The sequence below is a fragment of the Acinonyx jubatus genome, chromosome A3, assembly GCF_027475565.1.
Source record: "Acinonyx jubatus isolate Ajub_Pintada_27869175 chromosome A3, VMU_Ajub_asm_v1.0, whole genome shotgun sequence".
Taxonomy (NCBI): domain Eukaryota; kingdom Metazoa; phylum Chordata; class Mammalia; order Carnivora; family Felidae; genus Acinonyx; species Acinonyx jubatus.
The window spans coordinates 20,735,280-20,761,443 of record NC_069388.1 but is presented as its reverse complement, the minus strand read 5'-3'; the positions used below and the strand labels follow the sequence as shown (position 1 = coordinate 20,761,443).

The 26,164-nt window shown below is 39.5% G+C and overlaps 1 protein-coding gene across 6 annotated transcripts in view; it reads left to right on the top strand.

Moving 5' to 3' along the window:
• Positions 1 to 26,164, top strand: part of RALGAPB (Ral GTPase activating protein non-catalytic subunit beta) — an 87,828-nt gene that overhangs the window by 12,400 nt on the left and 49,264 nt on the right. For 3 of the 6 annotated variants that reach the window (XM_027070077.2, XM_027070075.2, XM_053199972.1), the window contains exons 2-11: positions 1,298 to 1,513; positions 4,926 to 5,128; positions 9,703 to 9,866; positions 11,715 to 11,901; positions 17,246 to 17,377; positions 18,190 to 18,368; positions 19,430 to 19,578; positions 19,708 to 19,924; positions 22,144 to 22,179; positions 23,405 to 23,606. In XM_027070077.2, the coding sequence (XP_026925878.1) occupies positions 1,328 to 1,513; positions 4,926 to 5,128; positions 9,703 to 9,866; positions 11,715 to 11,901; positions 17,246 to 17,377; positions 18,190 to 18,368; positions 19,430 to 19,578; positions 19,708 to 19,924; positions 22,144 to 22,179; positions 23,405 to 23,606 (1,655 nt within the window). In that variant the 5' untranslated portion in view covers positions 1,298 to 1,327. The remainder of the gene's footprint in view (positions 1 to 1,297; positions 1,514 to 4,925; positions 5,129 to 9,702; positions 9,867 to 11,714; positions 11,902 to 17,245; positions 17,378 to 18,189; positions 18,369 to 19,429; positions 19,579 to 19,707; positions 19,925 to 22,143; positions 22,180 to 23,404; positions 23,607 to 26,164) is intronic. The other 3 variants (XM_027070080.2, XM_027070079.2, XM_053199973.1) reach the window with 1 other exon arrangement.

Below are 26,164 nucleotides of genomic sequence, written 5' to 3'. Positions count from 1 at the left end.
AAGAAAGGTAGTTGGGGCCCAGTCTATGAATGACTTTGACTTTCATGCTAGGGAGTTTAATCTTCGTTCTTCAGGCCTGTAATTCTCAAATGCCATATCCTTTGGAAAAACACTGATACTTGAGCTGGAATGAGGTTTTTTAAGATGAAAATTTAACAGTGCTGGTCTTTCCCAGTGTGAAGAAAAATGAGCTTAAGGGAAGAATTTTTTAAAGATTAAGTGTACCCCTGGACTTTGCTTAAACTCTCTGGCCAGGCATACAGATTTCAGAACAAGTAGAAAATGGAAGTTGAAACAGAAATGAATTGGAGAAGGCTAACTAATCATCCTCGATTCTCTTCGTGAGTATGGTGTTTATGATGGTAACGTTTACATTGCATTCATACAGATACGTTTTCTGTGGCTAAAAGTTTTTTATTTGTGTGGTAGACATAGATCATTTCATGGGGGAATGTATAGGATAGGAAGAAGGCAGTACATGCCATGGTAAGGAACGTGGTCTCTGGAACCCAACAGATGTGGAAACAAACCCAGCTCCACCATGTTATAGCTCTGAAGCCTCAGGTAAGAAGTAAACCTCTCTGTGTCTCTGCTTTTTTGTCTGTGAAGTAGAGATAACATTCCTTAATATTCATTGAGTTGTTGTGATGATTGCGTGAGTAGCATGTAGTAAGTGCTCATTAAGTGGAGCTCTTAATATGTTTTCTGAAGAACACTGTGACTTCCAGGTGTTCCGTTACCGGAAATTTGTGTGTCACTGCTGCAGGGAATGAAATACTCTCGAAGAATTTTATGTCTGATTTGAGGACATTGGTGGGAAATTGCAGGGGTATGTTTCTAGCATGATAGAAAATTGCTGGAAATTGGAAACTGTTGACTGAAGAAGCTGGATCTTGGAGTAAACTCTTTCCTTTGTCTTCCTTTCTCAGGGTGCTTCATTCTTCTATCTTTTTCTATCTTGGAACATAGAATGAGGAGGGCTCCCTCATGTTAGGAGTGTACCACATCAGATCATCTTCTCCCCCTGCACAGTGGCGTCTGTCCCAGTTCCGCTCCCGGGCTTCTGAGGCTCTTTTGGGGAGGTGCTTAGACAGCTGCTTCCCAGGGTCCACCTTCCTACCTGACCTCGCTGAGAGGCTATTTTAGGACATTCTCAAAACATTTAGACGCGTATTTTCTCAGTCGTCTTGGCCGTATGTTTGTAGCTGCTTTATCTTACCATGTAGGATAAATCTGTTCTGCTTAGTTTTATTAATTTGCAACAGTGTTTAACAATAATTCTGTTTTGTCTTTTCAGGTGCCATTTGGACAGTCCTTTAGCGGCACGATGTACTCTGAGTGGAGGTCACTGCATTTGGTGATTCAGAATGATCAGGGCCACACCAGTGTGCTGCACAGCTATCCGGAGAGCGTTGGGCGAGAGGTGGCAAATGCGGTGGTCCATCCTCTTGGGCAGGCCTTAGGTACCCCTTCAGTGGCTGGTAGTGAGAGCTTGTTAAAAACTGACAAAGAAGTAAGTGTTTTCTTCGTTTCGTTTTACTATGTGAAAACATAATCTCGTCACTGAAGAATTTATTTAACATTGTCTTTTTAATGGATTTCTGTCTAATGGAGTAGTACATCTTTCTTAATTGTGACCTTTGTTTGGGTTGAAGGCTGGGCTGACTGAGAGTTTGTGGGGGTCATAAGGAATACGTTGTGCCATTGTGCTGCTGGCTCCCTACCGGCCAGACCCAATTCTCCACTTGAGCTGTGGGCGTGAGACAGAGACTTGAGTGTCAGGCCCCTTCCCCTAAGCTCTGGGCCCAGTCTTCAGATTTCTATTCAGAGGTGTGTTTGGAAGGTCTTCGCTGCTACCCCCATATGGCCTCTGACTGAAGGCCTGTCTTCTGTCAACTTTTCAGGCTACACATATGTGTTGAACCTGAGGTCCTCCTTTGTCTCCGTGTCTGCCTGCCCTTACCGACTCCCAGGTTTAAGAGTGCTACAGAGCAGCTAAGCCTATATGGTTGTGAGCCCAAGTGTTTGGAATTGGAGTTGTGTTTGCTGTCCCTAAAGATAAGGGCTCTTGGAGTAGCTTGGCCTGAAGTTGGTCCTGTTCTTGGATTCAGGAGATTGGGTTGAGGTAAAGTTTTCAGAGGGAGGTCATGAAGGGACCCTGAAAATGGAGGGATACAGGAACTTGCTAGTATGAGGTCTGGCTAAGATATGGGATTAGAACTGTGTGCTGGAGGAAGTTTATACAACCTTCAGGCTTTGGGTTAACTTATTTCTCAGACTCACCTTTTTTTCTCCCTCTTTTTGATTTCTTTCTAATGAAGGAGAGACGAGACTTAATCTAGACATAAAGCTAGTCTAGATATAAAACTAGTCTAGCTATAAGATTTGTGACTCTAAAGGCAGTTTATTTACTCTCTATAGGCCATAGGTTGCAGGAGGGTGAAGCTCCTCCGTTTGAGGAGTGTTTTTCTCTCTTCACAGGACCTTAGCAGAGACTAATCCCTGAGGACTGGCACTTGCCCTGGTGAACTCTCCTCTTGGTGGGTCTGGAATCTTCTCCTGGGAAGAGATGGCACATGAGTGGATAGAGGCGCTCTGGTGCCTGCCTTGTTTGTTTTCCTTTCCTACCTTCTAAGAGATAGGAGACAACAGTCCTTGAATCCAGTGTCCTCTAGAATTATACAATTAAACTATTATGAAGGTGACACCTAAGATGTTTTCTCCTTTAGGTTTCATCTGACAATTAGGGACTTGCAGCCCCTTTTAAAATCCCTTCCTAGGCGCGGTTCCGTTCCTCCCACCCTCCTGTGTTTGTCACAGCTTCACTGTGCTGTCGCAGGCTTAATGCTTATTGCTCTTGTACATTATATTATATTAGACCAATTCTAGTGCTGTACATATTTTTACCCTTAGCTCTTGTAGTTGTTTTTGAGCTTGAAATTTTCAGTACCTGTGTTTAATCTTGTTAGATTCAACTTGAAGTCTTTTGGGATCCTGAATTTCTGTCTAACAAGTTAGCTATCCATTTTAGCTTTGTGGATATCTACAGATGGTCAGCATGTGATCTGTTCTTCTCTCTTTTCCTAAGTTAAAATCTCAGCAGGGCCTTTGGTGTGCCACTGGGCACCGTCTTCCTAAATGATCTTGGTACATTAGCCCATTGCTAGTCTCTCATCTTGTGTCTTATAAATCCAGCCATTCTGCCTTCCTATGGGTCCTATGCCTCCATCTTGTCCACAAGGATATCGTGCCTCTGACCACATTTCTTGCTAGAGCCCAGATCTCCCTGAGCCAGAGAAGGGTGTTAATGGTATGGTGAGAGTAGCTTTAGATATCTAGCTGGAAGACTAGGGCTCAAGTTTTCAGTTCTACCATTTCCAAACCAGTGACTTGGGCCAAATTGCTTAATCTTAATAAGTGTCAGTTTTCTTATCTATAAAGTGAGGATAGTTTACCTTCTCACACAGGGTTATTTTGATGGTTAGAAGCTGCTTATGAAAGTGCTTTGTAAACTGCCAGGATTGCACAATTGTCTGCTGCCTTCATAGTAACCTTGTTAATAAAGGAATGATGCTTGTCTGGCATGATTTGTTCGTTTTGAGTATGTTGGTTCCTAGTGATCATGCTTTCCTTTTATAAGTGCTCATGAATCATCTGCTTAGTAATTTGTCCCAGAGTTTAGTGTGGAATTCCCTGAAACTTTCCAGTCTGTAGTATCTGGAATATCATTTTATCTTCTTTTGCAAATTGTGCCGTTTTTCCTTTGTCGCCACATCATGTTCATTCTTCATGGGCAGGTTCTCTCAACCCTTATCATGTGATTCAGTTAAGTAAAGAGGCTGGAATTCATTTAGTGCAGGTAAGTGCCTTGTTAAGATCTTACCCAGCTTGGGGTGCCTGGGTGGCTCAGTTGGTTGAGCGTCTGACTCTTGATCTTGGCTCAGGTCATGATCTCACAGTTTGTGGGATCGACCACCGCCACCCCTGTGGTCCACCCCTGCCTGCCCCATGTCAGCGTGGAGCCTGCTTGGGATATTCTCTCTCTCTTTCTCTCCACCCCCTACCCCCATCCCCCATTTGTTCACATGTGTGCTCTCTCAAAAGAAATAAACATTAAAAAAAAAGATCTGGGGCACTTGGGTGACTCCGTTGGTTAAGCATCCAGTCTTGGCTCAGGTCATGACCTCATGGTTTGTGAATTCAGGCCCCCCACCCCAGAGCCTCTGCTGGCAGCACAGAGCTTGCTTCGGATCCTCTGTCCCCTTCTTTCTCTGCCCTCCCCACTTGATCCTGCACACGCTCTCTCTCAAAAATAAACAAACATTAAAAAAAAATTAAAAAAATCTTGCCCATCTTTAGTCCCTTCTCACTTGTGTTTGTTTTTACCTTCCCATGTTCATTATGTTCTTTGGCAGAAAAAAATAGTCACAAAATAAGAGTTGAGCAGTTCATCTTCCTTCCTGTTGTTTGTTAATATTGCATAATCTGGAAATGGAATATAATTGAATATATGTATATGATTTCCTAAATGACACACATACCTGTATATAAATTAAAAGGAGAAAAGTAGCTAAAATTTTCTATTTTTTTGTCCCAGTCTCTATGGAAAATCAGGATGACCCATATTTGCTTTTTATTTCATAGTGCAAATAATAATAATGTCTAATGGGTAAAGCCAACATGGAAGTGATATTTAGAAAGAAGTAGTTTATTGTTTTCTTAAATATTTTGCTTAGGAAATGTTGTCTGAGTATGTTTTATCCATGGAAAGTACATTCTCAAGAATAAATCTGGCATATAGTTGAGATGAATATACTGTCAATTGAGAGATTTTTGGTAATAAAAGAGGTAAACATTTTAAATCAGTCTGCTGAGATACAGTAGGGATGTGTGATAATTCTGAATGTATATTTTGTTTTGTTTAGGTGAAATGGACCATGGAAGTAATTTGCTATGGATTGACCCTTCCCTTGGATGGAGAGACTGTAAAATATTGTGTTGATGTATATACAGACTGGATTATGGCTTTAGTGTTGCCGAAAGATTCTATCCCATTGCCAGTTATTAAAGAGCCTAACCTATATGTTCAAAGTATACTAAAACACCTGCAAAATCTTTTTGTACCAAGGTAAGCTATACCATCTGTCTGACCTGTTACCAGGATTATAATAAAATATTCATAAATGTTACTTTTTTCTATTATAGGAGCTGATTTCATTGTTAGTCTTTTGAAAAGTAACTTTCATTACTGTTTAATTAAAGAATGTATTAATATGAATGATAAGAGATATGGGCTTATATAATATTTACTAGGAGTTTTTATTAAGTGTGTACTCATTTTAAAGGCTTTTGGTTTTCTAAGATCTGATAGCTTTTAGATATTAAAATACTGTGACCCCTTTCCCTTCCATTCAAAAAACATACTTTTGCCTGTCATAATTCTTTTCTCCACTTAAGCTAAAGGCACCTAAGCCTTCTACCTTAAAATGAACCTTTCCTATGAGAGAATGAAGACATCAAAGTAAGCAGACTTGAAATTATTATGGACACATTCATAGTTGGCCAAAAGATGATCTTAATAGTTTGGTACTGATTTTTTCCCCTACCTTCTGAGACAGTGACCTTAAATATTATAATATGGGATATGTACTTTATTTGGGCTTGATGTTTTTTTTTTTTCCAATTCTAAAAGATTGTATGTCATTGTAAGGAGTTTGGGAAATACAGAAAATAATGGAGAAGAAAGCATTAATTAGGGTTTCCTTTAAGAAAAATCTGTTTTCAGCTATTTTTTTTATGTGTTTGAAAGAGGTAAAGGGGCTTGCTTCCTTTTGGGAAAGTTCTCATTAAAGCTTTTTTACTATCAGGTGGTAAGGGACTTTGGGTCTTCCAAAAGCCACTCTGTAAATTTTAGCTTTTTAAATTTAGAAGGAAGATTACTTTGGGGTGCCTTGCTGGCTCAGTCGGTAGAGCATGCCACTATTGATCTCAGGGTCGTGAGTTCGAGCCCCACGTGTGTTGTAGAGTTTACTTAAAAAAATGTTTTCTTAAAGAGTTTTAGAAGGAAGATCACTTTGCAGAATTTGAATAAAAAAGTCTCTGTTAAGAACTCTGATGTGTAGGATCAAGTATAAACTCCTTGCCTTGTGTGAAATGCTGGCTGTCATCTGGCCCCTAGCCAGATTAGCTGCTGCTAATTCTGCATGAGCCCTGCTCATTGGTCAGACTCATAAATTAAACATTTCCTTAAGACTCCATCATGATCTTCCCCATCTTCACCTACCCTTTTGTTTTCTTCCTCTTCCTCTCTCTCTCTCTCTCTCTCTCTCTCTCTCTCTCTCTCTCTCTCTCAGCTGTCCACATCTTACTCTTGTTGGTTCATTTAAAATTCTGCCTTGTAAAGAGGAACCTTACTTTACCATCCAGGCCCACAGTGATCATACCTTTTCTGAACCTGTGTGGTTCCGGTACTTCCTGTGTCACTCTTTTATCTCTTCACTGTTTTTTTTTGCTCTTAAAACGTGTGTGTCTCATTTCCCCGTCTAACGAACTTGAAGGCAGGATCTAGGTCGTATATATATTTTGGGCTTTCGCAGTACCTGGTGCGGTACTGATATTACCTTAGGTGTGAATTAAATGCTTGTTGCTTGATTTATTGATTTCAAATAGAAGTAATAACAGGAGGTGGTTGGCAGTGATTAGCATATTATTTGTGTCTAAGGCTCTTCTTTTTTTTTTTTTTAAGTTTATTTTGAGAGAGAGTGTGTGTGTGAGTGAGAGAGGGGTAGAGAGAGAGAGAGGGAGAGAGAGAATCCCAGGCAGGCTCTGTGCTGTCAATGAGGAGTCTGATGTGGGGTTTGATCCCATGAACTGTGAGATCATGACCTGAGCCAAAATCAAGAGTCAGATTCTTAAAAGCTGAGCCACCCAGGCACCCTTCTAAGCAGGTTCTTCTAAAATGGTATAATAGTTCTGGTGCTTTCTTGTCATTCCATGTAGGAGACTAGTTCACTGGGCTTTTTCTTTGGCCATGGGACAGTCTCACGGGTAGTATTGTCACTGTTTCTTTCCTATTTGTACCCTTACCACCTCTTAGTGCTCAATTCATTTGTATTGATGAAAAATACCAATGGCATTTGAATTAATTGGGCTTTTTCTTTTTTTGCCTTTTGAGAACCTGAGTACCTTGTTCATTTTACTGTTTGTAATTAACTTGTTTTCTCAAGAGTGTTTGCATGTTTCTGAGAGGATACTGAACTGAGTACTAGAGTTTTCCTGGCCAACAGTGTCTTAGGGAGCTGAATATTTTCAGTGCTAAATATTGGGAGTTAGGATCTCATCTTCCTTTTTTTTCCCCTTAAGTTTATTTATTTATTCTGAGAGAGAGAGCGCGGGAGAGAGAGCAAGCACAAGCTGAGGAGGGGCAGAGAGACAGAATCCCAAGCAGGTTCCACACCATCAGCATAGAGCCCGATGCAGAGCTCGAACTCAAACCGTGAAGTCATGACCTGAGCTGAGCTCAAGAGTCAGACACTTAACTGACTGTACCAGCCAGGTGCCCAGATCTCATCTTTCTTTATTGGAAGTATCAGGTTTTTTTAATCCATATCACAAAATTGTCATCAAGTTTACTTAGTTGTTGTTATAAAAGTGATCCCCGAAGTGTTTTTACCACTTTGCTAGAGATAAGTCAGAGTGGGGATAACCTTTTTGCCTATCAGTTTGATCTCTTTTTTGTTTGCATAATTGAGTGAACAGTGAACCATCTTTTAAAATCGATTAGGGTTTTCATTGCGCAAATATATTGTAGTTTAAAAATGTAATATTCTTCTAAAGCAGTGGTTGGCCAACTTTTTTGATAAAGAGCCAGATAGTAAATATTTTAGGCTTTGTGGGCTATATGGTGTCTGTTGTAACTAGTCAATTCTGCTGATGTAGAGAAAACAGCCATAGATAATACATAAATGAATGAGCATGGCAGTGTTCCAGTAAAACTTTATTAATAAAAAAAACAGATGGCAGACAAGATTTGACCATGGGCTATAGTTCACCAGCCCCTGTTCTCAGAACAGGTTTTCTGAAGATCATAAGTTGTTTTGGAAAATTGAGGGGAACAGAAAATCTCTGGTATTTAGACTTTTCTACTTATTTTTTAGTAAAGATGACCGTATTTCCCTTAGCCATAGAAACCTGGACACTGCTTATGAGTTTAGGCCATCTTAATGAGGGGACAGTACCTACAGAGCAGATGTCTCCTTTTGTACCACTGGGCAGATAACTGGAATTGGTCAGTAGGCCTAGGTTACCACTTGGGATGCTTAAAGTACTATCACTAAGTTGGAAGAGTGTCAGCCCCAGTGCTGTTTTGATTCTTATACTGGACTTTTTCTTGTATGGCCAGAAGAAATTTATATAGCTATTATATAGTTTCTTACTGTTCTTCAAGTAGCTAGAGTTACAGACACAAACTGGAGCCTCATGGCTTCACGTGAACTGGATTCACCTCCAGCTGAACATGGCCATCTCCCTGCCCTTGGGGGCTCTTGCCTTTTCCTAGGTGAATGTCTCATTTTGCTCTAGGTCTGACTTCTTTAGGAAAAACTTAGGAATGTCATTTGTTTGCAACTGTAAGGTAAGTGTCTGGTTTCTGTGCCATGGCCCAGAATCTGAGAATCTTCTATCTTAAGGTTGAGGTGGGAGTGCTAAGGCCACTCACTTTATTTTCTGGATTTCTTGAGGAAGCTCTGAGATTGCCTACTCTGATTTACTCATGTTTTACCTGTTCTTTGTGACATGAGTCATAATATAGAAACTTGTCCTCAAGATTCATTTCAATAATATTAGTTACTTGTCTTGGGTTGTACGTAGGAGGTCTGGAGGCCAACTCACCACTCACTTATGCAGTGAGTTTCCTGCTACTCTTGAAATTCTCAGGTAGTCTGCTTTGGAAAGCAGGGATCAGGGGCTGGGGCCTTGACCTCTGTCTTCAACTCTAGCCCCAATACTTTGATCTGTTTTATTCTCTTGGGAAAAAAATGCACTTGTGGACTAAAGAGTTATAAAACTTTTCTAGGGTATCTTGGGAACCACCATCTTAGGTTAAGTTGTTTTTTTTTTTTTTTCAATTGGAACAGCAGTAGCAGGCGCTCATTTCTGAGGCAATTGCCTCCATACCTCATCGGTTTTGGTGACCTGTGAGAGTATTTCATTGGGTCTGTAGGTTCTTCTCTAGCAGGCATTAGCTTCAAAGGGACTGTGAGCACTATGAATGCACATTCTGAATTCTTGTGAATGTGTATTTAAAAAAATTTAAAAAGGATTCAAAGGCCGTTCTGCTTCAGTGTGAGCAACAGAAGTGGCTGTGGGTATTAACGCATTCACTCATCAGAAAATGGCGTGCCTGTTACGTGCCAGGCACATTTTAGACTTAGAAAATCCAGAGGGGAAGCTTACATTCTAGTGTTCCCCTCCTTCCCCAGGAGCTATTCAAGCTCTCAGAGAAGTGGTTGGTTGAGATCCCAGGGTGACAGACTGTGTGATGGTGAAATAGCTTTGAACCCAGGAGGGTGCACCTGGCCCTGTCTTCTGATGCTCTTAGGAGTGCCGTTGGACCATCGCTTGCTGTGTGCATAAGTTGCCTGTCCTTAAGTTGTTGCTCTCTTTCCTCAAGGCTTGTCAGTGATCTCTGTCTGTCTTCTTCAGACAGGAACAGGGCTCCAGTCAGATCCGACTATGCTTACAGGTCCTGAGAGCCATTCAGAAACTGGCCCGTGAGTCATCCATCATGGCACGAGAAACGTGGGAAGTCTTACTGTTGTTTCTTCTGCAGATTAATGACATTCTTCTAGCCCCGCCAACTGTTCAAGGTCGGTTTCTTTTTCTTTTCTAGTTTATTTCCAAGCTCCAGATACAGTTCGCTTTAAACTCAACAATGGGTAGACTCAGCGGGGATTTACATTTTGGCATGGCATTTGGCAAACCAAGGTTAAATAACAGTTCTTAGAATGGAAGCCCTCACAGGCATAATATGAAGTTACTTTACCTTCAGTGATGATTTTGCTAACGTGGGGGGAGCCTCTGCATTACTGCGTATTTGATAATGATAGGAGTAGTAGCTTGTTTAGTATATTAGGATAGAGCCTATATAAGGAACAACTAACTAAAGTAGAACCTGTAAGCACTGTACCTGATGACAAAGTAGTTATCAAAGTAGACACTAAAAACTTGACAGCTACAGAAGATACTTCGTTCAGCATGTGAAATCTACACAATCTTCAGTGTTCTATCTGGAAGTATGACAGTTTGCCATTCATTACCTGGACATCAAGAAGCCTCCCGTTTTACACCTTCAGATTGTATTTTAGAAGCCCTGCCGTGTATGTTGTAGCAAGTGTACCCAGATTGGAAGTTGATATCCTAGTACTGGGTTCCCTTGTTGCCTGTTCATCTGTGTAGTCTCTTTGCCAACAGACATGCACGTGTGCTTGTGATCTCACCCAAATACAGTCCAGGAAAGTACCTAAAGGAAATCACAGAATTCCACTATTGACCCCATAATAGGAATACTTTGTTACTGACAGTAGCTGGCCAGTCATTGACTCATTGGCTCTTTGCTGCAGAGTCCTGGTGCCAGGGATCTCAGCAACTCAAAGCGGGCAGTTCCTCCCCTTCTGGGGCTTATTGTTGGAATTTAATTTTTGTTCATTTGAAATACACATTCTTGTAACTTTTCCTGCTAATCCCAAGTTTGCCTTGTGGAGTTATACAGAGTACAGACCCCTGTTTTTCTCCCTAGTTCCAGGGCTCAGGACAGAGGGACAGGTCTGGTTTTGTGGTTGACGCTCTGTCCTGCCCAGCGTCGGTCCTTTTGCTCCCTTCTTTGTCCCTCTCTCCCTTGAAGAGTGGCTTTCAAACACCTGAAAGTTTTATAGCAGAGTTTGGAGGTAGAAAGACCTGGGTGTTTATTTGCTCTGATTCCTTCACTTACTGACTGTGTAAACTTGGACAGGATACTTAAATTTTCTCATCTAAGTTTTCTCCTCTTCAAAATGGGTATAACTAACCATTGGTAAAAGATAGAAATACCTATCCTGCAGGATGAATGTGAGGTCGTATACATGAACCAGTCGGCACAGAAACGGACCCAGTAGTCACACATCATAGACATTTGTCCTTTCCCTTCTCCTCTGTGTCCTGTCCACTTGCTGGAAGACTAAGATCTTTGATAAGAAATGAGCAGGGTGACTCGAAAACTTTTTTAATGATTTATTTATTTTAGAGAGAGAGAGAGAGAGAGAGAGAGAGAGAGAGAGAGAGAGAGAGTGTTAATGAGGGAGGGGCAGAGAGAGAGGGAGACACAGAATCTGAAGCAGGCTCCTGGCTCCGAGCTGTCAGCACAGAGCCCGACACGGGGCTCGAACCCACGAACCGTGAGATCATGATTTGAGCTGAAGTCGGACTCTTAACCGACTGAGCCACCCAGGTGCCCTGTGACTTGAAAACTTAATAAATGATAATTGGTTGATGTTGTTATGATTTTCTTCATAGGAGTTCCTAAGAATAGTTTCTCATTCTTACTAATTAAATGGCTATTTGAAAGTCAGAACTTAACATTGTAGTTATTTTAATTTTTTGACCACTTATCTCAAATCATTGAATTAAAGATTTTTCTTTAAAAATGAGTGTGCCAAAGTTGTTTTCTTTTTGTTGGTAAGGTGGCATTGCTGAGAATCTAGCAGAGAAGTTGATTGGTGTTCTCTTTGAGGTTTGGTTACTAGCTTGTACTCGGTGCTTCCCAACACCTCCTTATTGGAAAACAGCCAAGGAGATGGTGGCAAACTGGAGGCACCACCCAGCAGTGGTGGAGCAGTGGAGCAAGGTCACCTGTGCACTCACATCAAGGTAGGTTGTCATCATTGACTTGCCTTCCTTCATCCGCCTGGCCTGAGACAGCTTTCCCCTAGTTCTGTCTTACTGGGATTCATGGAATATGTTGTAAAAAGCCTGTATCCTGTCTCTGTTATTGTATTTTAGATACAGAATCGAGCCGCTTTTTAAAAATAGATATAGCAGGGGTGCCTGGGTGGCTCAGTCGGTTAAGTGCCTGACTTCGGCTCAGGTCATGATCTCACGGTTCGCCCGCGTTGGGCTCTGTGCTGACAGCTCAGAGCCTAGAGCCTGCTTCAGATTCTGTGTCTCCTTCTGTCTCTGCCCCTCCCCCGCTCATGCGCTGTCTCTCAAAAAGGAATAAACGTTAAAAACATTTGAAAATAAAAATAGAGGGGCGCCTGGGTGGCTCAGTCGGTTAAGCGGCCGACTTCGGCTCAGGTCATGATCTCGCAGTCCGTGAGTTCGAGCCCTGCGTTGGGCTCTGTGCTGACAGCTCAGAGCCTGGAGCCTGTTTCGGATTCTGTGTCTCCCTCTCTCTGATCCTCCCCCGTTCATGTTCTGTCTCTCTCTGTCTCAAAAATAAATGTTAAAAAAAAATTTTTTTTTAAAAAGAAAATAAAAATAGATATAGCACTTTGACTAGTGCCTATTAAATTACAACCTTTCAGATTAAGCAAATATAGAGAAGCAGATAAATTCTGCACCTTACCTCCCTTGCCAAACTCCCACTCTTAATCTTACTACTAAAATATTCATGATTATTACTTAAACCAAACTATAGAAAGGTATAAAAGTTTTAAGTTCACTAGAAATCCTATTATATATGTTTATACATAGTTTTACAGAAATGAGACCATACTATAATGTGCTGTACTATAACCAAAGTAGTTTGTTATAATAATTTTACTTTTCTTACCATTTATATACAATATTATCACTGTTCTGTGAGTTAATAAGGCTTTATTTTTTTTCAGGCTTGATTTTTCAATTCAACTCTGCATATTTTAATATGTAACTCTAAAAGATGAGGATTCTTTTTTAAACACAATCACAGTACTATTATCACCCCTAAAAAAACGTTAACAGTTGTTTAATATCAGTTAGCCATTCGATGTTTAAATTTCCCTTGAATGCCTTAATTTTTTTCTTTCTGTGGTTGATTCCGTTGAATCCCAACTAAGAGCTCACTTATTACATTTAGTTGACATGTTTCTTAAGCCTATCTTAAACTATAGGTTCCTACTCTCTCATTTTTATTTCTTTGCAGTTTTTGTTATTGAAAAACTTGGGTTTTTAGACTGTTTCACATTCTGAATTTTTTTGATTATGTCTTAGTTGTGTTAATATGTTCCTCTGTCCTCTGTATTTCCTGTCAACTGGTAGTTAGATCTAGAGACTTGATTTGATTTAGGTTTGGGGTCAGGGGAGGCAGTGTGGAGGCAGGAACAAATTTAATTAATTAATTATTTATTTATTTTTAATTTTTTAAAATGTTTATTCTTGAGAGAGAGAGAGAAAGAGAAAGAGACAGACAGGGTGTGAGTGGGCGAGGAGCAGAGAAAGAGGGAGACACAGAATCCAAAGCAGGCTCCAGGCTCTGAGCAGTCAGCACAGAGCCTGATGTGGGGCTCAAACTCAAGAACTGTGAGATCATGATTTGAGCTGAAGTCAGATGCTTAACTGACCGAGTCACCCAGTTGCCCCAGAAACAAATAATTTATAGGTAGCATTATGTATCAGAAGGTAGATTGGTCTTTTTCTGAGTTAATAAAGTGTTTATACATTTATCATTATTTAAATTAAAAGATGGAGGTTTTGGAATATTCTTTTGATTCTGGTATATCCTAGTGAATGTCAAAATTATAAATCTATTTTTAAATAATACTTCTTATCTTGATTATAAAAGTAATACATTGGGGGGGGGGGCACCTGGGTGGCTCGGTCGGTTAAACACTGGACTCTTGATTTCGGTTCAGGTCATGATGTCACAGTTCGTGGGATTGAGCCCTGCGTCAGGCTCCTCGCTGATAACACAGGGCCTGCTTGGTATTCTCTCTCCCTCCCCCCTCTCTCTGCCTCTCTTCTGCTTGTGTTCTTTCTCTCCCTCTCAAAACAAACAAACATAAAAACACTAAAAGCAATACATTCTCAAAATAGAAAACTTGGAAGACAGAGAAAAGTACCCATCACTTACAGGCAACCAATGTTAACATTTTAATGTATTTTTTCCATTTCTCTTTATAAAAAAAAGATTATGTAGTATTGTTACCTGCTTTTTTTAAATGGTTTTTTTTTTTTTTTTTTGAGAGAGAGAATGGGTATGCACACACAAGCAAGCAGGAGAGAGAGAGAGTGGGAGACGAGAATCTTAAGCAAGCTTCATTAGCACAGAGCCTGATGTGGGGCTTGGTCTCCAGTGTGAGATCATGACCTGAGCTGAAATTAAGAGTTGGATGCTTAACCGACTGAGCCACCTAGGTGCCCCATTATTTGCTTTTTTTTTAAAATGTGATTCTTAACCACATTAATTACATGTGCCTTTTTCATTCTTTAATCTCAAGATATTTTACTTTTGCAATAGTAGAAAAAATTTATATTATCTTTGTGTTTTGTTACTGTTTTCATTGGTTTTTTTCTTAATATAATTTATTGTCAAATTGGTTTTCATACAACACCCAGTGCTCATCCCAGTAAGTGCCCTCTTTAAGGCCCATCACCCACTTTCCCTCCCCACCCCCGTTCAACCCTCAGTTTATTCTCTGTATTTAAGAGTCTCTTATGGTTTGCCTCCCTTCCTCTTTGTAACTTTTTTTTCCCCATTCCCTTCCCCCATGGTCTTCTGTTAATATTCTCAAGATCCACATATGAATGAAAACATATGGTATCTGTCTTTCTCTGACTGACTTATTTCACTTAAGTATATTCAAGGTCATATTTTTAATGGCTTTGTAGTTTTTCATTATGTAAATGGAATTATAATTTATTTAACCATTTCATTGTTGTTTAGATATTTATGTTGTTCCCAGTATTTTACTTTAAACATATTGTTGGGGTGCCTGGGTGGCTCAGTGGGTTAAATGTCTGACTTCACCTCAGGTCATGATCTCGTAGTCATGAGTTTGAGCCCGGCATCGGGCTCTGTGCTGACAGCTCAGAGCCTGGAGCCTGCTTCGGATTTTGTGTCTCCCTCTCTCTCTCCCCCTCCCCCGCTTGTGTGTGCTTGCTCTCTCTCTCTCTCTCTCTCTCTCTGTCTCAAAAATAAAAATAAAAACCATGAAAAATATTGTTGATGTGAATATACATTGTGTGTGTGTATTCTGGTTATTTCTAGACATAACTTCTAGATATAAGGTATAATTTCTAGATAGAAGACAATTGAGTCAAAGGGCTTTGAACCGTTTAAATACATTTGGAATAGTACTAATAAATTAAGTAACTGAATTGTTGAATTACTTTTAAGGTACACTATAAATTCTGAACTCCATGTAAGTTATATAGCAGTTGTTATTATGGATAAATTATAGCTTAGTTGTGGGGCGCCTGGGTGGCTCAGTTGGTTAGCGTCTGACTTCAGCTCTGGTCATGATCTCAGAGTTGTTGAGTTTGAGCCCCCACATTAGGCTCTCTGCTGTCATTGCAGAGCCCACTTCAGATCCTCTGTCCAACCCCCCCGCCCCTCCCCTGCTCTCACACTCTTGCGCATGTCTGTGCACTTGCTCTCTCTCAAAAATGAATAAACATTAAAAAAATTATAGCTTAGTTGTGTTGAAGGAGTTTGCAGTGGGATGAACCTTTTAAAAATAATTTAAATAACAATTTATTTATCTTATAATTCTGTAACAAATTATATAACATAAGTTGAATATTATATGACTATATAATTATTTGCAATTAGTTATAAATAAACATTTAAAAATAATTCATGATTTTATAAATTGATAATATATGGTTTGTAATTTTATGTATTATAAAATTAACAAAATTAGCGTATCATATACAGTTTTTTTAAATTTTTTTTTTTTTAACGTTTATTTATTTTTGAGACAGAGAGAGACAGAGTATGAACAGGGGAGGGGAAGAGAAAGAGGGAGACACAGAATCTGAAATGGGCTCCAGGCTCTGAGCTGTCAGCACAGAGCCCGACGCGGGGCTCGAACTCACAGACTGTGAGATCATGACCTGAGCCAAAGTCGGACGCTTAACCAACTGAGCCACCCAGGCACCCCTCATATACAATTTTATATATTGCATACTGTATATTATAAAGCTACATATATAAAATTAGATTTTTTTTTTAATATGAAATTTATTGTCAAATTGGTTTCCTTACAACACCCGGTGCTCATCCCAACAGGTGCCCTCCTCAATGCCCATCACCCACTTTCCCCTCCCTCCCACCCCCCATCAACCCTCAGTTTGTTCTCAGTTTTTAAGAGTCTCTTATGGTTTGGCTCCCTCCCTCTCTTCCCCCCCACCCCCTTCCCCTCCACCATGGTCTTCTGTTAAGATTCTCAGGATCCACATAAGAGTGAAAACATATGGTATCTGTGTTTCTCTGTATGACTTATTTCATTTAGCATAACACTCTCCAATTCCATCCACGTTGTTACAAAAGGCCATATTTCATTCTTTCTCATTGCCAAGTAGTATTCCATTGTATATATAAACCACAACTTCTGTATCCATTCATCAGTTGATGGACATTTATGCTCTTTCCATAAGTTGGCTATTATTGTACAATTTTATATATTGCATACTGTATATTATAAAGCTACATATATAAAATTAGATTTTAATGATACATAATGTTAATGTGTAACATGTATATGTGGTTTTATAAATTATAGGTACATAACCTAAACTATAAATTAAATATATAAATTATAAGTAATAATTTTAAAAACAAATTATTCAAATATTTGAAAAAGTTTTTAATCTTTTACAAAATTGGAAATCCCCTTTTAATTTCTCTCTTGTCAGTAAGGGTTTTCATCGATCTTACTTTTGTTACGTATGATACACATTTCATCTGTTTTCTCTTGTATTTCTCTTACCTCTTTTTTTTAATGTTTGTTTATTTTTGAGAGAGAGGGAAACAGAACGTGAGTCAGGGAGGGGCAGAGAGAGAGAGGGAAACACAGAATCCAAAGCAGCCTCCAGTCTCTGAGCTGTCAGCACAGAGCCCGACGCAGGGATCGAATTCACACACTTGTGAGATCATGACCTGAGCGTATGTCGGACTCTTAATCAACTGAGCCACCCAGGCGCCCCTCTTTTATCATATTTTAATTCTTGAATATGTTTTTCACTCTGTTAAGAAACGAACTTGGTGGTGTGCAATTTTTTTCTATTCTAGATTGCTACGCTTTACGTATGGTCCTTCATTTCCTCCATTTAAAGTTCCTGACGAAGATGCCAGTCTGATCCCTCCTGAAATGGATAACGAGTGTGTAGCACAGACGTGGTTTCGCTTCTTACATATGTTAAGGTACTATTATTTAGTCTCACGTTTGCTCTTCATCCAGTGTCTCAGGGCAGAAGCCGTGCTGTAGCTCTCATGTTGGCGCTCAGTGTGTGGCTCCTAAGTACAGGCCTCAGGTGGAGCCACATGGGACAGCAGGCGTATCTGCATCATGTGGCTCCTGCTGTCCCGGTCTCAGCAGAGGCAGGCTGCCCTCGGCCGTGCTCGGTCTGCACTCTCCGGAAGCTTGTCCCCTGTGGTACATATGACATTTGTTCTCTTGCCTACTGCTGCAGCCTAGATCATAGCTCTCCCAGGACTTCGTTGCATTCTGTGGGGACTGGAGACTGCCTTGCTTCTGTGTGTGACCAGTGCTGTGTCTGGTCAGCTTGGCTAGGAGGACCTCTCTAGTGTCCTTGTTTGAAATGTCACTGAGGCATACACTAAAACTACACAGAAGGATAAATTGCTGCTTCCTGCTCTCTCCTTCTTTCTGATAATTCTATTCGGCTCAGTTTCATTGCTTCCTGTTTTTTTCTCTACTGGCCACATCCTTGTGTGTAACTTCTGTTCTGTTGCATACTGCCTTAATTCTCATTTCCTCTCATTCTGGTTCGACTGGCCTCATTTTTCTGTTTGTCTATTGGTGATTCTAAATTACTCTATGTGACCTTTTTATAAATTAGGGTTGTGAACCCATTCTCTTTTTTCCCAGTTCTTAGTTTGCATTTTTCGTCTTTCAGTTTTCTTAAAAATGTCTTTTTCTGGGATCATTTTCTATTTCCTTTAAAATTGGAAAGTTTTTCTGTGTAATTAATTCCTTTTCTCTTTTTTGATAGTAATCCCGTGGATTTGAGTAACCCGGCCATTATAAGCTCTACTCCCAAATTTCAGGAACAGTTCTTAAATGTGAGCGGAATGCCACAAGAATTGAATCAGTATCCCTGCCTTAAACATCTGCCTCAAATATTTTTTCGTGCCATGCGTGGAATCAGCTGTCTGGTGGATGCATTCTTAGGTGAATTTTGTGTATGTTGCTAAATGTTTGGAGAGCTACATGTAGATAACTTTAGAATCTAGATTTAGAAACTATTATGGAAAGCCAAAAAGGAAAAAAACAACACACCAGATTTGATGACAAATAACAAAGTAGGAAAAATTATTTGCAATAAATGTAATAGCTAGAAAGCTTTTGTTATCTTTATATAAACAGATCAGACAATGCTAAGAAAAAGAATAAGACTTAGAAGATAAATGGACAAAGAATATGAATAAATGATTTGCAGAAAAGTTCATTCTCACTGGTAATCTAAGAAAATACAGATTAAAATTCATTAGGTATCATTCTTCTGTGTGTCATAAGCAAGTTATGCCTTTTGTGAGCCATTATTTTAAACTGTTTCACATTTTAAGAGTATGAAAACTCAATTTTTTTAACCTATCGAAAGGCAGTAATATTGAATATCTATTATTTTCTAAAACATCTGTTATGTGCATTTGTTAATATGTTTCATAGGTAATAGTTCAAATTAAGTTTGTCTGCCACACAGCAACCCAAAATACCAGTGATTTAAACAAGATAGTTTATTTTCGCATATGTTAAGGCCAGGGCTAGGTAGTATAGGGCCACTGTAGCTGTTCCATCGTTACCAAGGACCCAAGGCTTTGGTCTTTTGGCTCCCCATTCTTTGTGTACTCTCTCGTGGTCCATGATGGTTGAATGAGTTCCAACCATCCTGTTCAGGAATTAGGAAGGGAGGAGAGTCTACATTTGATTGGTCCTTTTAAGGAGATTTCTTGGAAGACGCACCCAACAATCACCCACTTCTCTGTGGTCAGAACATAGCCACATCTTATTCTAAGGGAGGCTTGAAAATGTCGTCGTGTATTTTGGGTAGCCGTGTCCAGCTGAAACTTGTATTCTGTAATCAGGAAGAAAGAGTGAATGGATATTGGGAGGCAACTAATGGTGTCTGCTGTAGTCTTGTCCTGAGCCTTCGCTGGTGTTGCTTGAGGAAGATTTTTCTGACCACGTGTTTGGAACTGTGAAAAATAACTCTGTTGGTCTTTGTTTAAAAGGCATTTCTAGACCCCGATCGGACAGTGCTCCTCCAACACCCGTGAATAGACTAAGTATGCCTCAAAGCACTGCTGTCAATACCACCCCACCACATAACCGGAGGCACCGGGCTGTTACTGTGAATAAGGCCACCATGAAGACAAGCACAGTAAGAGTTTTCATCTCTGTTACTATGCTGTGTAAAGTTAACTTGTTAAGCTGCTATCCGTTTAAAAAAGTCCTGGTGTTTTCTCACATTTTTCTTGAGTGTGGATATATTCTTACACTCCTGTAACAGGTTAGTACTGCTCATGCCTCGAAAGTTCAGCACCAGACATCCTCCACTTCTCCTCTGTCAAGTCCCAATCAGACAAGTTCTGAACCCCGGCCACTGCCTGCCCCTCGGAGACCAAAGGTTAACAGCATCTTGAATCTCTTTGGATCATGGTTATTTGATGCAGCGTTTGTTCACTGTAAACTTCATAATGGGATAAACAGAGACAGCAGCATGACTGGTAAATATTGCTCAAGAAATATGTTATCACTTTTTTCTTTTCTTTTTTTTTCTTTTTAATCTTTCCTACCTGCAAGATTAATATGTATCTTAAAAAGCTTTCTGTCTCTGACCAAGCAGTGTCTTTGTGTTTAACCCCTTCCAGCTGCAGTAACAGAATTTAGGAAGTTTTCCTACCTGTCCTTTTTATGTATGTTCTATGAGGTTTGGCATTTGTCTGGTTTTATTAGACACACTTCAGGTTAGCCACTTTTTGTTGAATCAAATTCCTTTCAGTAGGTGGCCTGGAAGTTCCCTTCATGTCAGCCAGGGTAATAATATTGAGAGAAAGAATTGAAGATTTTGACCAGAAATTTATTCACAAGAAGTGTTTTCTTAGATTCTGACAGCCATTCACTTATTAGTACATATCAGTATCAGAAAATTTCTGCTTCATGAAAGACTCTTACTTCTCAGGTTTTAGTTGAGAGAACTTTATTTCAGGGCCCACTTTCAAAAATACCATTTGCTCTGGAACTAAATAAGACTGGTGGAGAATTAATAACTCAACCCTGATATCTTCATTTAGATTTTATGACAAATTAAACTGTTTAGATAAAATCTGATTTATTTTTGTCATCCTACCGTTGTACTTGGAAGTCGTGGCATAGTGTGCAGGATGGGAACGTAGGGAAGTGCAGAATGTGCTGGATATTTCTGATAGGTCTTACAGAGAACGATAATAATGGCTAGCGTTTACTGAGCTGTTACAGTTACTATGTGCCCAGGCACCGTGTTATATGCATTAATGAGTGTATTGGTTGTTTGGTAAGAAAGCACTTTTCTGACTGGGGTTGGAAGTAGCTTGAGAGAAAAGGATGCCTAATTTATGCATGTCTAGGGAGAATGTTGGTTCCAAGGATTAAAACTAATATACTGATCATAAAGGTCTCTGCTTTCTCTCAGAAATGCATTCTTAGCTGTTATGAATCATCTCAGAACTAAGGTCTAAGTGAGCATTATACACGTATAATTATTTTAGATGTTCTTACAAATTTTTTAAATGATTTAAAAAGTGAATATGAAGATATTTTCAGGAATATGATTTGAGATCGCATGTTTGAGTTTACAGATTCCCTTGTTCATTTTCTTCGCATTCAGACCCTTTATATTCTGCCATTTCCATATTTTGTTTACAAGCTTGAAAGTAATGCTTACTTGTGGATAAGTAAATGTACTTACTAATGACTCAATGAAAACTTAGAAAACCATTTTTGGCTTATATTTTCTTATGTTCATGTGCCATATATTTTGAGTTTTCTGAATCATGTTTATTAATTTGTATTGTATTTGCTAGAACGAATCAGTCATATTTTTAATTTTTATTTTTATTAAGGTGCAATTCTTATGCTGTAACTTTTGGGTATCAAGCTGTTGACTCTAAAGTCCCTGAATCCAGAATGGCTCCACCTCCTGCCTCCTTGGTGGGCTTGCTTAAAGGGAATATGCAAATCTTCTCACTCTCTAGGGAGTTTGTAACAGCTTTGCTCACCCTCTTGTGCCAAAAGATAAAAACCAGAATTCAGATCATATGTGGGCAACAAATTCTTACTTTGAACTCTTAACATTTTCCTTGGTGTGGAAAAGATAGAAGCTCCTCTTCCCCCTGTTGTGTTCAGAGATGAGAAAGGCTGTTACATTACCCAGGAGATAGGAGGTGTCCGGGTATTTCCCTGGATTGGAGTGCTAATGGGTGCTGCTCTTGAAGTTGTGGGGATGGAGGGTTTGGGAATACAAACACTGTTAGTCTGTTTCTAAGTACTGGCTGCCATCAAGGAATTCTGCCATGCAGTTCACCTCTAATTAAAGTGTTTGCTTCTATGAACTGGTTAGCTTTAGATTGATGTGACATTACACTGTAGTTTGTAAAAGTAACATTGAGCTGGGAAGGGTTAATGAACTAAAATTTTAATGCACGTTATTGGCAGTTCAAAACCTCAATTCTTTGTAGTTGTGTAATTTTCTTCGTTCATTGTTTTGCATGATACAAAACTCATAATTTTGGATCTGAATGCACAATTTCCTGTTTTTGAACTAGCTTGTGGTATCATAAAGCTTTTAATCTAACTTTTAAAAAGCTAAAAAGCTTCTTAACTTATTGTAAAATTTCACCATCTTTAAAGTATTTTATAATTACTGCTGTCCTTTGATTTGTTTCCATTTATTTCTATTATCTTGCAGCATCTTTTATCCAAATTCTTCTTTCTTATAAATCTTGTAAGTAGGAACCAGAAGCTTCTCCTTAATTGCAGTCATGTTTTTATTTTTTTCATAATTCCATTAAAAAATTTGATTGTCATTGTCTCTTGTAGTTTTTGCACTTGGGAAGAAAAATACTTTTCTGTGTTTTGAATGGGGAAGATTGTTGGCAAAAGCAAATTAATCTGCCTGAATCAGTCCCATTATTTCTGTACACTAGTCTGGTCATGTCATGAATTCCAGGACTTTGCACTAACTGTGTTTTGGCTTTTTTTTTTTTTTTTTTTTTTTTTTTAAAGCTTTAAGCTTATTTTTATACAGATTTAGTGTTTGATTTGTATGCATTCTGCATGTAGTGTTTTTCAATTGTATTATTGCTGGATAGCTTATTCAGGACTAAAAATGGCTCATGGGAAGTTGCATAAAGATTTATGCTTGACTCTGCACTCTATTAAAACTATTATTACAAAATAATTTAAACATTTCACGTAGAGTGATAAAAGATTTCAGAGTGATTTTCAATACACTATGAAATCTTTTGTTAAAAGTAAAAGCAACTTTCAAAGGGCTTCTGTTTCAGTGACAACGAATGACCATGATAATCTTTCTTGCCAATCCAATTTTCTGATTTATCAACCTCAAGTTAGCTGCTGTCTGTGGTTGTTAAAATTCATTCTCATTTTGCTTGGTTGGGCGATTCTTTGGTGTGTGTTTTGGAGTTGGGTGGGTGGTGGGAATGCTCTCTCTTCCTCCCTACCCATTTCTCATCCTTACTTTGCCCTCTCCCTAAAATATACGAACTGGCATGGGCTTGCCCATTTAATTATAATGTCTGTCTGGGGTAATATGTAAATTGCAGTAGCTGTTTTTCTTAATGTTTAAGCATCATTCTACAGGGAGAGGAAAAAGAATTAATAATAGAAAAGCCAAATTCTTTATTATATACCTGAGACTCTGAGTACAGATATATACAGATGTACTCTGCTGATCAAAAGTTCAGTTGAAAAATGCTTCTAGTAGAATCTGTGAAACTGTTAATATCACTGTAAATTGTTACTATTTTCAAAGAAGATTTCCCAGAGCCCCTTAAAAAAAAAATTAAGACATAGTTGCCAAACAAGCATTATTGAATTCTATTTCAATAACTATTTAATGACACCAACACTTGATCTTTGTGTCCAGGGTCCCATGAGCCTATTTGCGTATTGACAAATGTAATAACACCCTCCTTTTCTCTCCTCAGCCATTACAACACAAGCTAGCATGGAGTTTCGACGGAAAGGGTCACAAATGTCCACAGACACCATGGTTTCCAATCCTATGTTTGATGCAAGTGAATTTCCCGATAACTATGAAGCAGGAAGAGCTGAGGCTTGTGGGACACTGTGTAGGATTTTTTGTAGCAAGAAGACTGGAGAAGAGATTCTGCCAGCTTATTTATCCAGGTCTTAGAATTTTCTTTTTGTTTCTTTTTCCATTTATATCGTTTTGATAGTGAAACTATTGTAGCATGGCTTGGTAGGCTGAATTGATGAGTAAACATTGGTCTGAAAAACTTGCAAATGTCTGTAAGTAATTGAAACTTTTGCTTGAAGTTCTTCCATTTTGCCTGCCTCATCAAATTTGGTAAATATCCTTAAGATGCTTTTTATTTTAGAAGTATTATTTATTTCATCATATTTGACTTTTATTAATTATGGAGAGATTTGGAAGGATCACGCTAGTTGAATAAACTTTCAGCACAGTATTAGCCATATACACAGTCCAGAAATGTTAGCTGTGAATCTGGCCTCTGAGGAGCTTATTTTCTCAAGTGAGCAAAGAAAGCCATGGACACAAGTGACAGTGATCCATTAGTAATAGAAGTTGGTAGGAGAGAGGCAGAGGTAAAGTGTGTGGGCATTCAGAAGAAGAAGCAGTATGTACTTACCGGATTCAGGAAAGAGAGAGGATGGGATGATTGTGCTGGACTTAAAAAGGATGGGTAGTATTTAGAGGATGTTAGCAGGTTGGGTAGGGTCCTCTCACTCAAATCTGTGACTTCAGCCATCTGTGTGAATGGCCCTGCCAGCCATTTAGCTGCTCAGGGCAGAAACTAAGAGTCCTTTTAGACTCTTCTTCCACTGTGTCTTTAGATGGTGAACCAACTCCTGCCTTTCTGCTACTTAACCCTCTTTGGAATCTCTCTACTCTGTCCTAACCATGACGCTTCAGACCTTGCCACCTTTTTCCTAAATTAACTTGTAGTGGCCTCCTGTTTTTCTTGACTACATTTTGCTTTCCTCCACTGACCTTTAGCCTAGCTGCTAAAGTGATCAACGATACCATTTAGATGGCTTTGTACCTGCTATAGGTTCTCGGGAGAGAGGATTACGCTGAATCAGAGGGAACCAAGTGCAGAACCCTATAGGCCTGAAACAGGGAACTAATCAGGGAAATCTTAATAATAGGCTCTTGGCTTTTGTTTTTGTTTTAATTTTTTAAAATGTTTGTTTATTTTTGAGAGGGAGAGAGACACAGCAGGAGTGGGGGAGAGACAAAGAGAGGGAGACACAGAATCCGAAGTAAGCTCCAGGCTCTGAGCTGTCAGTGCAGAGCCTGATGCGGGGCTCGAACTCATGAACCGTGAGATCATAACCTGAGCTGAAGGCGGACGCTTAACCGACAGAGCCACCAGGCTTTGGCTTTAAGTAACAGGAAACTCCTCTGCTGATCAAAAGTGTGATTTAAGCAAAATAGAAACATGTTATGAGAAATTGTGCCATTTAATACATTCTGAGGTCAGGACATGCAGCGGGGCCGCACAAAGGGCAGGGACCAGCAACTAGAAAGTGTTCAAGGAACAAAACAACTTTCTTCCTGTTTCTCTGTCTTCTTGGTCTCCCAGAACTTCTTCATTCTTCTCTTCTCTGCAGATTATTTTCTTACGTTTCAGTGTGCTTCTGAGTTCCCAAATTCCATTGCTTTGGTCTAGGTGATCAGGAGGGCCAGTTAGCATCTCTGAAGCCTAATTTCAGATTCCTGCGAAAAAAGATCTGATTGATCGGGCGTCTACCTCTGGCCTAGTCAGCTATGGCTGTGAGGGTGGGTCACATGGAGTGCTGGAGCTCATCCTTTGTGGTGGGGGCATAGTCTCAGGAGGGAGACTATGGGTTGGGGAGATACCCTGAACAGTACCAATAGTGATAAGGTGGAAGGTTGTTATCGTGAGCTTTCTGTCTGGCCCATAAGACTGGATGGATGGTAGTATGACCAACCAAAAGGGCAGATTTGTGAGAGGGCAGATGATGAACTTAGTTATGAACCTGTTGAGTGTGAGATGCCTGTGGGATATTAACAAATAATTAAGTTCCTACTATGTGCCAGACACTCTGCAAATACTGGAGTAATCAGTACATGTTGTCAGTAATCGATAATTGGACATGACCTGCCTTTAGGTATCCACACACTTTTGGCTGACAGATCTGGGCTCAGTTGAGAGGCATGGACTAAAGACTGATTTGATTATATTCTGTGGCTTAAAATATTCTGTGTCTCTCTTCTATTTTAAGAGAGAGAGAGCTTAAGAGAGTGGATGGAGCTTAGCAGCCTGATGGACACCAGTATAGGAGGCAAGCGGAGTAAGAGGTCTGTTAGAGGAAACAGCTACAGCAGTCAGAGAGGGAAAAGAAGAAAGGAGTATATTAAAGTGGTGAATGAATACTTTAAAAAGGCAGAGTAAGTTGAGACTTGGACATGTCTTTTGGATTTAGCACTTAGGACACTGTCGGTTATTCGCAAATATGGTTTTAACTGAATTCTAGGAAGAGAAGCTAGACTGAAATGTGTTGAGTAGAGACCAGGAGGTGAGGAAGCTGTTTCCAAAGAGTTTTGCAGAGAAACTCACGGTAGTAGAAGAGTTTACCAGTATAGTCGCTCTGAATTATAGAAGATTGAATACCTAGTTGATTGGGGGTTAGGGGAGGGGGCTAAACGAAGGTAGATGCAGGTATATTCCTAAAAG